The sequence below is a fragment of the Podarcis gaigeae genome, assembly GCF_964106915.1.
Source record: "Podarcis gaigeae genome assembly, chromosome: 10".
NCBI lineage: Eukaryota > Metazoa > Chordata > Lepidosauria > Squamata > Lacertidae > Podarcis > Podarcis gaigeae.
Genome location: NC_139686.1, coordinates 13,589,720 through 13,605,862, shown reverse-complemented (window position 1 = coordinate 13,605,862; position 16,143 = coordinate 13,589,720). Strand labels below are relative to the sequence as shown.

General features: G+C 44.7%; 1 protein-coding gene and 1 long non-coding RNA gene across 4 annotated transcripts in view; one reads left to right on the top strand and one right to left on the bottom strand.

Moving 5' to 3' along the window:
* The window catches only part of BCAT1 (branched chain amino acid transaminase 1), a 73,500-nt gene that overhangs the window by 13,857 nt on the left and 43,500 nt on the right, over positions 1-16,143 (top strand). For both annotated transcript variants that reach the window (XM_083700765.1, XM_083700766.1), the window contains exon 2: positions 8,618-8,686. In XM_083700765.1, the coding sequence (XP_083556891.1) occupies positions 8,618-8,686 (69 nt within the window). The remainder of the gene's footprint in view (positions 1-8,617; positions 8,687-16,143) is intronic.
* LOC310826382 lies at positions 6,585-12,803 on the bottom strand. Of its 2 annotated transcripts, none has more exons than XR_014555811.1 (2): positions 12,765-12,803; positions 6,585-7,050 (listed from the first exon to the last, which is right to left on the bottom strand). It is a non-coding gene; the product is annotated as an uncharacterized lncRNA (long non-coding RNA). The 2 variants fall into 2 exon arrangements; XR_014555812.1 differs by lacking the exon at positions 12,765-12,803 and adding an exon at positions 10,898-11,310.

Sequence of the window (16,143 nt, the reverse complement as noted above, 5' to 3'; positions counted from 1 at the left end):
TTTTCATAGCTCTGAAGCTTAACCCTTTCACCTTCATATTCTAAGATTTCACAATATTTTGGCCATTTAGAATCCATATTAAGTTTTTTCACCCCCTTAGCTTCCATTGGTGACAACCACCTGGGAGTTTTACTTTCCAATAGATCTTTGTATGTGCTCCAAACATTATATAATGCTTTTCTAACAATATGGTTTTTAAAACCTTTATACACCATTGCCTTGTTATACCATAAGTATGCATGCCAACCAAAACTGTTATCATATCCTTCCAAATCCAAAATGTCTGTGTTCTCAAGAAGTAGCCAGTCTTTCAGCCAGCAGAAAGCTGCTGCTTCGTAATATAATCTTAAGTCCGGCAGGGCAAACCCCCCTCTATCTTTTGCATCAGTTAAAATCTTAAACTTTATTCTGGGCTTTTTGCCCTGCCAGACAAATTTTGATATATCTTTCTGCCACCTCTTGAAACAATCCATCTTGTCCATAATTTGTAAGGTCTGAAACAAAAATAGCATTCTAGGCAATACATTCATCTTAATAGTAGCAATTCGACCTAACAAGGACAGTTTCAACCTTGACCATGTTTCTAAATCTTTCTTTACTTCTGACCAACATTTTTCATAATTATCTTTAAATAAATTCACATTCTTAGATGTTAAGTTTACCCCCAGGTATTTCACTTTTTTCGTTATTTCCAAACCTGTTTCACTCTGAAACCTCTCTCTTTCTTCCATTGTTAAATTTTTCTCCAAAACCTTTGTTTTCTGTTTGTTCAATTTAAATCCTGCTACTTGACCAAATATTTCAATTAGTTCTAGCACTCTTTTGGTACTAGTGTCTGGGTGTTGCAAAGTCAAAACTAGGTCATCTGCAAATGCTCTTAATTTGTAGTGTCTGGCTCCGACCTGAACTCCTTTAACCAACTGGTCCCTTCTAATCATATTTAACAAAACCTCCAGGACTGATATAAAAAGCAGAGGGGATATTGGGCAACCCTGTCGTGTACCTTTTTCTCTTTTCTTGAAAGAGAGGGAACCTTCTTTTCTGAAGCAAAAATGACATGGACAAGAATTGACCAAATTTGGATCACTAGCAGCCTGGCGCCAATAACCAAAAAAATAGAAATCTGCCCAAAAACCTGCTCCGACCATAACGCTGTAAAGATGGAGATGAAATTAACAACAACTGGATCCTTTAGATGGAGAATGAATGACACCCTATTTAAAGATGAAGAGATTTATAAAAAGGCCCAAAAAACATTGAAAGATTATTTTGAGATAAATTTGAGAACAGACGTGGAGAAAAGAACAATCTGGGACGCTAGCAAAGCCGTGATGCGAGGTTTCCTAATTCAACAGAACTCTATAAAGAGGAAAAGACAAAATGAGAGGAAATAAAAAATTCTAGGAAAAATGAAAGAAGGAGAAAAGAAATTGAGGTCCAAACCAAAGTCTCAAGAGATCTTGAGAGAGATAAAGTATTATCAGACGCAATATATGGAATTGATGAATCAAGAAATAGAATGGAAAATAAAGCAAATGAGACAAAAAACATTTGAATCAGCAGATAAATGTGGGAAACTTTTGTCATGGCAACTAAAAAAGAGGCAGAAATTGAATACAGTGACGAGTTTAGAGATGGAGGGAAAGACTATCTACAAACCCAACGAGATAAGTAATTGTTTTCAAAGTTTTTTTAGGAAATTATATACACAAGGGCCAGTAAACGAACAAGAAATTGAAGAATTCCTTAGAAAGTATGGACTACCAAAAATTTCAGAACAAAATAAAAGGATCTTGAATGAGAAAATAACAGAACAAGAGATAGAGGGTGCCATTCAGAATATGCAACTGGGAAAATCACCAGGACCAGATGGTTTGACTGCCAGATACTACAAAATGCTGAAGGATTGGTTAATACAACCATTAAAGGAAGTTTGCAATGAAATTATGGAGGGGAAAAAGGCACCTGAATCGTGGAAAGAGGCTTTCATCTCACTTATACCGAAAACAGAGACTGAAAAGAACCAGGTTAAAAACTACCGCCCAATATCTTTACTTAATGTGGATTACAAAATTTTTGCAGACATTTTGGCAAAAAGACTGAAGAGAGTGTTGATAGGGGAGATTCATAAAGACCAAACTGGCTTTCTCCCAGGGAGACATATGTCAGATAATGTGAGGAACATTATAGACATTTTGGAGTTATTAGAAGTTGACATTAACAGAAAGGCGGTTTTGATTTTTGTGGATGCGGAGAAAGCCTTTGACAACATTTGTTGGAGTTTTATGAAGAAGAATCTCCAAGGGATGGGGGTAGGCCAAGGTTTCGAAAACGGTATAGGTGCAATATATTCTAAACAAAAAGCAAAGTTAATTGTAAACAATGTGGTAACGGAAGAAATATCTATAGACCATGCTTAGACCCTTGCCTGTCCAATTTGACAATAGAATCCCCCATTCGATTTTAACCCTTGCTGGGTCCAGTGGATTTAAAGGGGCTCAGGCACCTTACAGCCTAAACACCACCCGCCCGCCCCTAAAAAAAACAACCCTCACAACAATATTAATTTCCTCTAAGGCAACACTTTCTTGGCTGGACTCGTCTGCTTAACTTAATTGCTATGCTGAATAACTGCTGAGACTGCTTGTAAAGATTTAGGGCTTGCATAATTCTGTATTCCATTCTTGACGTTGTTAATTAAATGGGCTGAGGTAGGAAGAGATGGAAGAAATTGTGAGGTGGTTTTTCATAGAAACGTAGAATTGCAGGGACCCCAGGAGTCATCTAGCCCAAGTCCCTGCAATCTTAACATGTCCCCCATCTGATTTGAAACCATACTGGCCCCTGCTTAGCTTTGCAAAGGCGCTCTCAGTTTTACTGCTGCTCTGGTAGGTTTCCAGCATCTAATAGCCATCCATAGTTCTCTCTCCTCTGTGAATTTGTCTAATCCTCTTTTAAAGCCATCTAGGTTGTTGGCCGTTTTTAAAGCCATCTAGGGCTTGCTGATCAGAAGGTTGGCGGGTTGAATCCCTGCAACAGGGTGAGCTCCTATTGCTCGGTCCCTGCTCCTGCCAACCTAGCAGTTCGAAAGCACGTCAAAGTACAAGTAAATAAATAGGCACCACTCCGGCGGGAAGGTAAACGGCGTTTCCGTGCGCTGCTCTGGTTTGCCAGAAGCGGCTTAGTCATGCTGGCCCCATGACCCGGAAGCTGTACGCCAGCTCCCTGAGCCAATAAAGCGAGATGAGCGCCACAACCCCAGAGTTGGTCACGACTGGACCTAACAGTCAGGGGTCCCTTTACCTTTACCTTTAGGTTGTTGGCCATCATTGCTTCCTGTGGGAGGGAGTTCCGTAGTTTAACTGCTCTGCATGAGGAAGGATTTTCTTTTATCTTCCTGAATCTTCCAACATTCAGCTTCTTTGAATGTCCTCAAATTCTGATATTATGATAAAGGGAGACAAGCTTTTTTCTCTATCTACTTTCCCCAAGACATAAACATCTATCCTCCTCACCTTTTCTCTCAACTTCAAAACACCTTTGCTGTGTTTATTCAAGGTGGCTTACCCAGTTTCCTGCCTCCTCATTTCATCCTCACGCCAACCCTGTGAGGTAGGCCTTCGATCCAAAGTGACATTTTCCACCCAAGCGTCAAGCCCTGGGCTGACATGAGGGGGAAACAGATCTCTTGAATCAGCATCTCACAGCAAACACCATCAGTTTACTGCACAGTTTGGGATCCCCCCCCCCCCCCCGGAATATTTCTTTTTGCACCCATTCTATGTCAAATGGAATTGGGGGGAGGATATTCATCTGGGTCTAGCTTTGCAGTAACCTGGATGTAGTCCTGGGCTTCTTCAGATCCTTTTGCAGAAAGGTCAGGAGGAGTTGCAAGCCTTTTCAGCTGGTGTTAAAAATAGAGTTGAGTGACTCAGCCGTTCAGCGACATCACTTTCTCTGCTTGATGAAATAGCAGTGGATTATTTATTTCTTTAAGGAAAGGAAAAAAACACAAACTCCCCAGTGGGTACCGTTATTGCTTTGCAAGTAATCTTCTTCGTCGCTTCCTGGCTGAAGTAACACTATTAATTCTATTTTTAAATATATATATATATTTAAATGGCTATGCGACAGCTTGCTGTTTGTAGTAATTTTTAAAAGGATGTTGTATTGCAAATGGCAGCACAAATGCTGCTTTGAAAATCTCCAGATTTGAAGGCAACATTGCAAAAGCATTGTGACAGAAATTCTACTGCCTTTTATTTTGCAGTATTTTAATTAAATGTGCCATCCATGCAATTAGCATTTGTTTGCACAGGTGATGGACCTCTGGGTTGCCTGTGGGCTGCTTGACTTGTGGGGGGAGGAAATAGCTGGGCTGTGGCCATTGACCCAGGGGCTCCCCTTTTGCTACTGCAGATATATGAATCATACACCCCCAGGGTCCTCTAGTCCATGGATAGGCAAACTAAGGCCTAGGGGCCGGATCCGGCCCAATCGCCTTCTAAATCCAGCCCATGGACGGTCCAGGAATCAGCCTGTTTTTACATGAGTAGAATGTGCCCTTTTATTTAAAATGCATCTCTGGGTTATTTTGGGGGCATAGGAATTCGTTCATCCCCCAAAAAATATAGTCCAGCCCCCCACAAGGTCTGAGGGACAGTGGACCAGCCCCCTGCTGAAAAAGTTTGCTGACCACTGCAATGCAGGAGTCTCAACATGCAGTCCCCCTTCCAGTCTGAAACCATACCAGACCCTGCTTAGCTTTGCAAACGTGCTAGCAGTTTTATTGCTCCACCGCCAGAAGGTGGTGCCTTAGACCCGGTCAGATTGTTTGTCTACCTATGGGAGGGGTCTCCAACATGGCATCCATAGGCTCACATGCACTCTCGGGGACTTCGCCTGGTTCTGATAGGATGTTCTTTTCTGTCACTCTCTCTGCTGCAATTAGGCTTCATGGCATTCTGTTGTAGACAATAGAATATGTATATTGTAGTGTGTGCTTGGTTGCACTCCATGTGTGTGGTGCCCACAACAATTTCTCTGGTTTGCCGGGGGGCTCATTGGCCCAGGAAGTTTGGCAAGCTCTGGTCTACACTAGTTTTTTTCTATTCTAGCTAGCAGTGGTGATCTAGGTTCATAGGCAGAGGAACTGCCCATGACCTGAGCCTTCTAGCTTTAGAAGTGATGGTTGGAAGTTGGAAGGTTCTCTGTTGCGAAGAAGAAGAAAAAGAATAAGAAATTTATTTATACCCCGTCCATCTGGCTGGGTTTCCCCAGCCACTCTGTGCAGCTTCCAACAGAATATTAAAACACGATAAAACATCACACATTAAAAACTTCCCTAAACAGGGCTGCCGTCAGATGTCTTCTAAAAGTCAGACAGTTGATTATTTCCTTGACATCTGATGGGAGGGCGTTCCACAGGGCAGGCGCCACTACCGAGAAGGCCCTCTGTCTGGTTCCTTGTAACCTCACTTCTAGCGGTGAGGGAGCCACTAGAAGGCCCTCGGAGCTGGACCTCAGTGAACGATGGGGGTGGAGATGCTCCTTCAGGTATACTGGGCTGAGGCTTTTTAGGGCTTTAAAGGTCAGCAGCAACACTTTGAATTGTGCTGAGAAACGTACTGGGAACCAATGTAGGTCCCGCAACTGAGCACTTTGCAAACATCCTTTGTCTTAGTTAATAAGAACATTGTGGTTGATGGAGCAGGATGGTCAGACTGGACTCTTCCTATTGTTCTGAAGGCGATCACTCGCACCATTGCAGATGAGCTTTGGAAGACCAGTGTCCAGCTGACACCTGCACAATGGGGCACATTCTGCCATGCTGTCTGGCAAAACGGGTTCTCCTTCATGGAGAGCACGTGTTGCGGGGGGGAACAACCATGACATTCCCTGTTGCTGGACGGGTTAGTTTGGATGGCCACGGATTTGATTGGGCACCTCCAATGTTGCTGGAGAAAATTGTTTGTTGCAATTTTATTTGATGGATGGGGGTGCTATATAGGTCCCTGTGTGCAGCGTTGAGCTTCTTTTCACTACGCGCATCAGATCACCTGCCCACCCTCCCTTTATTTAGGGTTTGTTTGTGCTGACCTTGCTATGCCTGTCATGGGGTCGTTTGCCTTGGAGCAGGGGCCTGGTAGGAATTTTACCATTTGGCTGATTGGCTGGTGCCATTTGGGTTTTGCTTACTGCGTAGCAAATCGTCAAAACTTGTAAGTTGCGGTCAGACATTGGTTAATTTTTTGGTTGGTGGAGGGGATGAGGTTGGCTGTGCCTGCCCCTCCAATGCTGCTGCTGCAAGGGTATTCCGTTAAAGGAATCCAGGGGCTCGCCATGCTTTTGTCTGTATCCCTGACGAAGGGCTAGGGCCATGCAAGAGCCCCTGGGAGCATTTGGGGAGAGGTGTGAGCTTGGCACCCAGCTTTTTCTCTCCCCAAAATTACTTACCCTTACTGACTTCCGCATGGGTGTGGTTGTCAGTTCTGTTCCTACCTCCAAGTGGGAACAGATAGTCGCTAACCAATGCCTAAGCAACCACTCACTTACTGTAATTGTGGCCAAAATTATGACAAAAATGATGTGTGAATGTGTTTTTATTCAGGGGTGTCTTGGGGGTCCTTGACACGCAAAGGTCTTTCCCCAGAAACTTAGGCTGAAACAAGCTCTGGCAGCTTTAGTGAGCCACTAAGCCCTACAGAGTGCACCAACCATATTTAAGACTCCCAGGTGAAGCTTTTTCTTTTTTGCTTTCTGCACAAACCGGGAGTGGGGTGGGTGAGATTGCCAGGCACACCCTGATGCTGCCTTCCCTTTCCTTTGGGGCTTAAAGAGGGGTAAGAGCTGTATTATCAGTTGCATTGCAGAGGACTCTGCTTGCAGGCATTTTGCCAAGCTGCCTAATCTCCTGCTGCATTTGAAAGGTTGGTTGTCACCCAGGAATGGCATAGAATATCAAAGGAAGATTGATTGACTGCTGGATCCTTCAGGAGACTCCAGTTGCTTGAGTTGCTCACCTCTGAATCATCCTGACCTCGAGTTGACCTGAAAGGCAATATGCAAATCGTGACAATCCTGTTAGTGCTAGTAAATGCACACAGGATTTGAGTAACACATGCAGAGACTAAGCAGGTTCTGTTAACAGAGTTACATTCACTTCATCCTTAGGAAAAGAAAGGGATAATTGCTAAGTCACTGGTTTTCTTGCAGGTAAACATAAAGGTAAAGGGATCCCTGACCATTAGGTCCAGTCGTGACCGACTCTGGGGTTGTGGCACTCATCTCGCTTTACTGGCCGAGGGAGCCGGCGTACAGCTTCTGGGTCATGGGGCCAGCATGACTAAGCCGCTTCTAGCAAACCAGAGCAGCGCACGGAAACGCCGTTTACCTTCCTGCTGGAGCGGTTCCTATTTATCTACTTGCACTTTGACGTGCTTTTGAACTGCTAGGTTGGCAGGAGCAGGGACTGAGGAACGGGAGCTCACCCCATCGCGGGGATTCGAACTGCCGACCTTCTGATTGGCCAACCGCATCCATTTTGTTTTCTCTTGGTTTCTCATTTTCCCAGTCTTAACCTTCTGTTCTCCAGATTTACACATCCGTTTGTGATTCATTCATTTAATTTTTTGCCGTATAATTTTTTATCAGTTTTTTCAAACGTTTTCACAGCAATCTTTGAATCAAATAGTTACATTATTTCATGAATTGACTTCCCACCCCCATTTCCCCATTTACTCAAAACATTTTCTACGACATTGTATCTTTATCTATTGCACAAAGTTTTTTTCTGTTGCAATTATGTTATTGTCCTTCTTCTGCCGCTTTGATCTCAAATCCTGCCCGTGATTTCATTTGACTGTAATATTTTTCAAAAAATAGTCCACGGAAGGCCTCGATTCTTCATCTTTTGGATCTCTTAATTTCGCTGTCAGCTTTGCCATTTCTGTCCAGTTCAGTCTCCTCCCCATTAATATATGTGTTCTTTTGCACACTTTACCCTAGTTTATGTGTACGCTACTTCCCTGCAGAACTGCATTGCAAAATTGCACCAGTGTGAATTTCAGAGGCAAGCGCTGTGTTTTAAATCTACAGATTGCTTTGGAAAGTGTGGAATAGGTCGGTTCTCCTTTAAATGGGAGCTGAGTCAAATGTCTTTCCTGTCCCCAGTTGCAAGTTGCTGTTCTAGGCTGCTGTCAAGAGTGCAGGGCTGCTCTTTGGAACGCAACTAGCATTTGGTTTTGATTTTTCATCCTAGAGAAAGGGTCATTAAAAAATGTCAATAAATAAATAAATGTTTGGATGATTGATTGAACAGATAGAATTGCAGGCTGCTGCCAAGTCCAGGTTTTAATTTTGAAACAATTGTGCTGTTGTTCCTCGGGGTCTCAGGGTCCCAAGCGCTGGGCACAAAGTAGGATTTAGCCAATCCTCTTGTGAGCCAGAAAGAGTCGAAGGCACAGAACAAGATGTCTTGTACGCTGGCAAGCTGCAAAAACTGTAGCCCTCAGGTAGTCTTGCACAAAGTGGTAATTGACTTCGTTTCCCCATTTTTGAGTCCCTAGAACATATGCTTAAATTCTTCAAAACCATGTTGCCTTTTTGTTTCTTGCAGGGTTGTCAAAATGACTGTGCCACTGGATGTATGGAGGCAGCCACAAAGCATGCGATCGAATCTTTCAAGGTATGTCGTTTGCTAAAGCAGGAGTGCCTGTGGCAGTTCTCTGCCCTGCGCAAAGCATTGTCCTTAAGATGCACGCTGATGGAGTCAGCCTGTAGTGCTGTGGATGTGTGTGAACACTTCAGTCTTGGTGTGGGTGATGAGAAGGCTGCATCTCCTGGAGCAATTAAACTTCAGAGATTTTTAGGGGTGAAGCAAACAGCTTCAGTTCCTTCCTCAGAATCCTGACAGATAGTTGTAAGTGAAAACTTGGAAGCGGGTATACAATGGTACCTTTGTTCTCAAACAACTTGGAACCCAAACACTGCAAACCCAGAAGTGTTCCGGTTTGTGAACTTTTTTTGGAAGTCGAAATGTGCTCCGTTTTGAGTGTTACTCTTCCAATTTGAGTGCCACACTTCCGTTTTGAGTTCCACACTTCCGTTTTGAGTGTTACACTGAGGTCTGTCTGTTTTTGCTATTTGTCTTGCATTTTTGTGGCTCTCTTTTTTGTGTGACTGTGTGGAACCCAGTTCAGCTACTGATTGATTGATTGCGTGACTACAGTACATTGTTTATTGCCTTCATTTTATGAATCAGTGGTCTTGTTAGATAGTAAAAGTCATGTTAAATTGCTGTTTTAGGGGTTGGTTTTAAAAGTCTGGAATGGATTAATCCATTTTGCATTACTTTCTATGGGAAAGTGTGCCTTGGTTTTGGAACGCTTTGGTTTTGGAGCGGACTTTTGGAACAGATTAAGTTTGAGAACCAATGTACCACTATAATGGAGTATCCTGGAAGGGGATGTGGAACCTTAAACAGGAGTCCTGAACAGCCCCCACTGCAATTTATTATCCCTTTGAGTTGAGCTGTGTCTTTGCATCCTTCCAGGCCATGATGTGTATGGTTTTAATTTTTGATTTCCTTTTGGCAAATTTTGTTTTGCTTTCAGCCTTTTAATGATCGCTTCGTCTTAAGCCGGCAGCCAGCTCACATTCCAGGTGTAAATTTCAATCGACAGATGGGTCATCTCAGTCGTAATTAATAACAGCCTGAAAAGTAATTTTAAAAAGGGAGGTTTTGCTGACCTTATGCCCTAAGGACTGACCCTCAGGACTATTCTGTGGTGTTTGGGCATGATTTTGGTTCCCTTCGCTCTATGTCACTCATGTCCCAGTTGGGTCCCTTGAAACTTATTGGACTTCCAGCGTGAAAAGCAGCCTTTTCCGGGCATCAGAAGTTAAATCCCTGTTCTCTCTGTTTTCCAAGAGAGAATGTGATAGCCAGGATTTATGGCCTGGCTATCATTAAGCATCACATAATTATCTCTGACAACAGACCGTCGACAAGAGGCTTCAAGTCCGCCATCTTCCTCAAACCTCAATTTAATTTTAAGTACAGAATAGAGAAGGAGCTCCCAGATGGTGACTTTACTTGCAAATCAGTTATTGAGATATTGCAAGCAAGTTGTTAGCACCAGGGCTTTTTCAGTTTTGCTTTTTTGCTTATTTCCTCCACCCCCTGCCCTGGTGAAAGGGTTAATCTAGATTAAATGGGGAGGAAATGCAGACTGTTATTCTCATGATAATGACATAGTGCGGATGCTACAAAAATCTCACATGCGCGAGGAGCACCCCATCCCATAATAAACTTGGTAGCACCCAGCATCCCAAATTCAAAAACTAGCTGAATTTAAAAAAACCAACAACCAGCCTTCATCAAACGTCTGAAAGCTTTGAGTACAGTCTGAATATAGCTCATGTTAGCATCTGCTTTGTAATATTTGCAGTGAACCTTGTCTAAACCTTGCAGATTTTATCTACGCTCTTGCTTACTGTGGATTTTTAAAAAGCTTTGGTGACTCTGTTTCAGATTTTAAATTGTTTCTCTGAAGGCATCGAGTATAATTTTGTTGTAAAGAGGCTTGGGGAGCCAGTGTGTCGATCAAATTGTCTAAACGTGTAAGAAAGGAATAAATCCTGCCGTAATTGGGAGTATCTTTATGGCAGGAATACTACTGTGAAGAAGGCTGTGTGCTTTTCAGAGTACCTTGGGTGGGAAAGGAAAATTACCCTGGCACAAGTTTATGTTCTTACGAAAGCTCGCTCTAAAAACCATGAATGAGCTGGTTTTCACAGACACACAAGAGATATGAACAGGCAGTTTGTTTTTTTCCACAGTAATCTCCCTTCCTGTTGTCTTGATGGGCACTGTGTTTCTGCTGAAACTGCTTACGTTTTCTTGGAATCGGACTTGATATGGATCCAAGGTCGCTGCGGTGCACATGATTGTTGCGTGTCTGTGTGTGGTCTGTTTCCTATTAGATTTGTCCAGGAACAAACATGAAATGGAAAAATAGAGCCAGAATAAAGTAGCACAGAGGACTCTTAATCAGTATTGTTGGGGGTAGAGAGAGAAGGGCTGCATAGCCTTCTGGGGACCAAACGTGGGTGGGGTCCAAGGCAAAAGTGGGTGGAGCAACAGATGCAAATGTTACCTTTCTCCAGCGGGCTAGTGTCTACACACAATCACACACCCATTTCTGTCCCCCATCTAAATATGGAAGAGGCATTATCAGAAATCCAGGACATATCCCAGGCAAAAGCAGTTGAGTGCCACACAGTGCCAGTGAAGGTCTAAGGGCCAGACAGAGACCTGGAGGGCCACATCCGGCCTCTGGACCCCAAGTTCCCCATCCCTGTGGTATTGCGCCTATGCTGCAGTCATAGAATTATAATGTTGGAAGAGACCATGAGGGTCATCTCGTCCAACCTCCTGCAATGAAGGTATCTTTTGACCAGCGTGGGGCTCAAACCACAACCCTGAGGTTAAGAGTCTCATGCTCTTCGTTTTATTCATTTATTGTAGCTTAGTTCCAAAGATCCAAACCATAAGTGTGCATGCACACGAAAGCTCATACCAAGAACTAACTTAGTTGGTCTTTAAGGTGCTACTGGAAGGAATTTTTTTTGTTCATAATAATTGAGGGTTAGTGATTTCCCTCTGCATCTTCCCCCCAAAAAAAACCCCCATATGTGGAGGGTACTCTGGAACCATTTAAAGGAGTGTTGTGAATGGAGGAAGGCTGCATTTCTTTGCATTAAAATCTGTGTTTAGGTGGAGTATAGATTGTTTCATTTATGCCTACTGAGTCCGTGAAGTTCAGCATTGACATACTGAAATGCTGTACAGCAGGGGTGTCCAACAGGTTGATTGTGATCTGCTGTTAGATCCCCAGGAGGTTTTGGTAGATCGCGGTCTATTGCTGGGTCCCTTTCTGTTGTTAAATTAAAATCCTGCCCCGCCCCCCTGGCCCACCGTCCACGATCTGCAGAATGGAAGACGGAGTATACTAATCTGTTGGTGAGCGGCTGTTCCCCTTCCTCCCTAAAAAAAGCTGAACAACTTTGCCTTAACACACAAAAAACAGGGCTTCCCTCCTTCCTAAAACAAGCTCAACAACTTCGACCTGAACCCCCCAAAAGGCGGTAGATCACTGACAGTTTTTAATTCTGTGAGTAGATCGCAGTCTCTTGGGAGTTGGCCAACCCTGCTATACAGGAGCCAGAATCCCTGTTTCTTTGCTGGACATGGAATCATAGAATTGTAGAGTTGGGATGGTCATCTCAAGGGTAATCTAGTCCAACCCCCTGCAATGCAGGAACCACGGCTAAAAAATCCCTGACAGATAACCCACCCAACCTCCTCCAATGAAGGAGAGTGATCCACCTTCTAAGGCAGTCCCTTCTACTTTTGAACAGCTCTTACCATCAGAAAGTTCTTCCTAAGTTTTAGTCCCTTTCAACTCTGCAATTCCATGATTCTATCAAGATGGAATCTCCTTGTACAGTGGTACCTCAGGTTACAGATGCTTCAGGTTACAGACTCCATGAACCCAGAAATAGTACCTTGGGTTAAGAACTTTGCTTCAGGATGAGAACAGAAATCGTGCTCCGGTGGTGTGGCAGCAGCAGGAGGCCCCATTAGCTAAAGTGGTACCTCAGGTTAAGAACAGTTTCAGGTTAAGAACAGACCTCCGGAACGAATTAAGTTCTTAATCTGACGTATCACTGTAATTGGAATCGAATATTTCAGTTCCTACCGTCTGGAGCAGCAGAAAACAAGCTTGCTCCATCTTCAGACTCCTTAGATATTTAGAGATACCGCAGTCCTATCTTCTTCATGCTCAACATATCCGACTCCTTCAACTGTTCCTCAAAGGCCCATCTCTCTGTCTTCCATCTGCCTGAATGAAAGGGAGCTGGAGGGTGGGGGGAGGCGGAGGGAGAGATAAGCAGGCCAATAGATGGAGCAGATGGCCCTGCAGGAACAAGCCCTTAAAAAAAGAAGAAGAAAAAGCCAGGTCACACTAAAGTCTTAACAGTAAGCACTGCCATGCCTTATGGTTCTGTTACTTAACTTGGTTGGAGTGCAGACTCCGGCTACAGACATGTTTTGGCTCATCGTACAGCGTCTGCCTTCGAGAGCTTGTCGTTCCAAGCGATGTGGTAGCATAAAGATTCCTCGCAGCTTAGAGCCAAGTCTGGGAATGACTGTTGCTCTTCCCCAAACACTCCGCCACTCACCAATGCCCTACTCAGCTCTGAAAACGTATCTGCGGTTAAAAATACAGAACAACGATTGCATGCTTCCTGTAAAAATTTTTTTGCTTAAGGCGCACGGTCATTTGGGGGGAACACATCCTGATAGTCCGGGACTGGCATGGCTGCGACGAGTGTGCAGCAAAGGCAGGAAGGGGGCAGAGGCTGTTTGAGGGGAAATGGTCAGTGATCTATGGGGTTTGTGCCACCCGGGAAGCAGGAGCCAGGAATGGACAAAAGGGAAGAGATGGAGCAGTCGGAGACAAGGAGGTGCAGGATGCGTCACAAGAGGAGGAGGGACCAGGAGGGGCTTGAAGAAGCAGGAAAAGCAGGGTGGGTTTGATTTAAATCAAATTGATTTAAATCATGATTTAAATCACTAGTCAGTAAGACTTGATTTAAGTCTCCCTCTCCCAGAAAGACGCATTCTTGCTGGTATAATCTTAATATTTACAACCAGATGAAGGTTTCATTTTTGGAATAATAAATTTTCAGAGTACTTTTTACAGTCATATAAAAAATTACTGATTTGGTTATTCTATTACAGATAATTATGAAATTATTGTGAGGTTTAATAAGTTAACGGTTTATATTTGGACAACTGTTCTGCTCTACTTGGTTGGAAGGAGAAAAACAATCATTTCCTGAATAACAGTTAAAACAATTTGTTTAACTGAAACAGTAACATTATAGCATAAGTGTCCATGTTTGTTAAGTGATGTGGTTAAACGATTAAAACAAAACAAAACAAAACAAAACAGCTTTGACTGAGTTTTAGGACACATGAAAAACTTTAAACCAATCCTTATTTCTTGATGAATAGCCTTTACTGCTACTTAAATAGAAAACTACCGTATTTTTCGCCCTATAGGACGCACTTTTTCCCCTCCAAAAATGAAGGGGAAATCTGGGTGTGTCCTATGGGGCGAATGCAGGCTTTCGCTGAAGCTTGGAGGGCGAGAGGGGTCCGTGTGCACCGACACCTCTCGCTCTCCAGGCTTCAGGAAGACATCTGCAGCCTAGGCAGCCCTGCGGGAACTCCCGCAGGGCTGTCTAGGCTGCGGATAGCAGCCTGCTTCCCGGAGCGCCGGGCGCGCTGAAAGCAGAGCGCCCGGCGCTTCGGGAACGTATCCGCAGCCTAGGCAGCCCTGCGGGAGTTCCCGCAGGGCTGTCTAGGCTGCGAATAGCAGCCTGCCGCCCGGCGCGAGAGGCGCCCTGAAGCAGAGCGCCCCTCGTGCCAGGCAGACATCCGCACCGTGGGGAGCCCTGCGGGGAACTCCTGCAGGGCTCCCCTCGCTGTGGATAGCAGCCTGCCGCCTGGCGCGACAGGCACCCTGAAGCAGAGCGTCCCTCGCGCCGGGCAGACATCCGCAGCGTGGGGAGCCCTGCAGGAGTTCCCCGCAGGGCTCCCCACGCTGTGGATAGCAACCTGCCACCCGGCGTGAAGGGCGCCCTGAAGCAGAGCGCCCCTCACGCCGGGCAGACATCCGCAGCGTGGGGAGCCCTGCAGGAGTTCCCCGTAGGGCTCCCCTCGCTGCGGATAGCAGGCTGCCGCCCAGTGGGCAGGGCGCGCTGAAGCAGAGCACCCCGCGCACCGTGCAAACATTGGCCAGCCCCACAAGCTCGGGGGACAGCAGGGAGGCGCAGCGCCGCCATCCTGCTGTTCCTCGACCTGGTTCGGTTTCCCCGACCTGGTTTTGGGGGGGAAATAAAGGGAATTTTTTCCGCCTTTATTTCCCCCCCAAAAAACTAGGTGCGTCCTATGGGACGGAGCGTCCTATGGGACGAAAAATACGGGTATCTTTAGAAAGATTTCCCCTCCAAAAGCATTTTATTTTAAAAATCTGATTTAAATAATAATAATAATAATAATAATAATAATAATAATAATCCGATTTTAAAAAAAATCATTGATTTTTATCCACCCTGAGGAATGGTGGCAACTTCCATGTAAGAGAAGCTGCAGGTTGCTTGCATGCGGGAGTATTTAAATTTGGGTGGAGACGTGGTCGCTCTGCTGCTCCAGCAGTCCAGCTCAGAGCACAAGCGTGGGGAGGGGGGGCTTGCCATACACCCAGATTTTCCCAGTCATAGCCTCTATTCATCCCTCGTAATCAGTGTCTGGATGGAAATCGCTTAGATCTCTGTGAAAATCAACATATATAGCAGCCCATGTCGGTAGTGTAGATTTTCATTAAAAATAGCTAAAGCTTCTTTTTTTTTTAAGATTTCACAAAAATGTTTAACAACTGTCTGGACTTTCACTTTTTGATAGCATTGTTTTTCCCCTGGCCGTGCAGCTCCCAAACCACACGCACAGACCATAAGTTAGTACGCTCTCCACAGTGCAATGGTAGAATGCCATCAACAGGTCCTTTGAGAGATTGTTTTTCCGGAGGATTCTCGGGTTACAGACGCTTCAGGTTACAGGCGCTTCAGGTTACAGACTCCGCTAACCCAGAACTAATACCTCGGGTTAACAACTTTGCTTCAGGATGAGAACAGAAATTGTGCGGCGACGGCACGGCAGCGGGAGGCCCCATTAGCTAAAGTGCTACCTCAGGTTAAGAACAGTTTCAGGTTAAGAACGGAACTCCGGAACGAATTACGTTCCTAACCTGAGGTACCACTGTAGGCAAATTGAGGCGGGGAGGAAGGTGGCGGGGGTGTGGGTGTGTCTCCATATGCCCTAACGGACCGGCCTCCAATGCTTTCTTCTCTTTCCTCTGGCAGTCAGAGGAAAATTGCCTGAATTGTGGCAGCGGCTTCCGGTCGCCAGTACTGAATAAGAAAATGGTTACAGTTCTGGATTAAATGGAAAACCACAAATTATAAGCCTCCGCAGGTGTTTGTGGTCACCCTCAAGGGGTTGCCATTCAG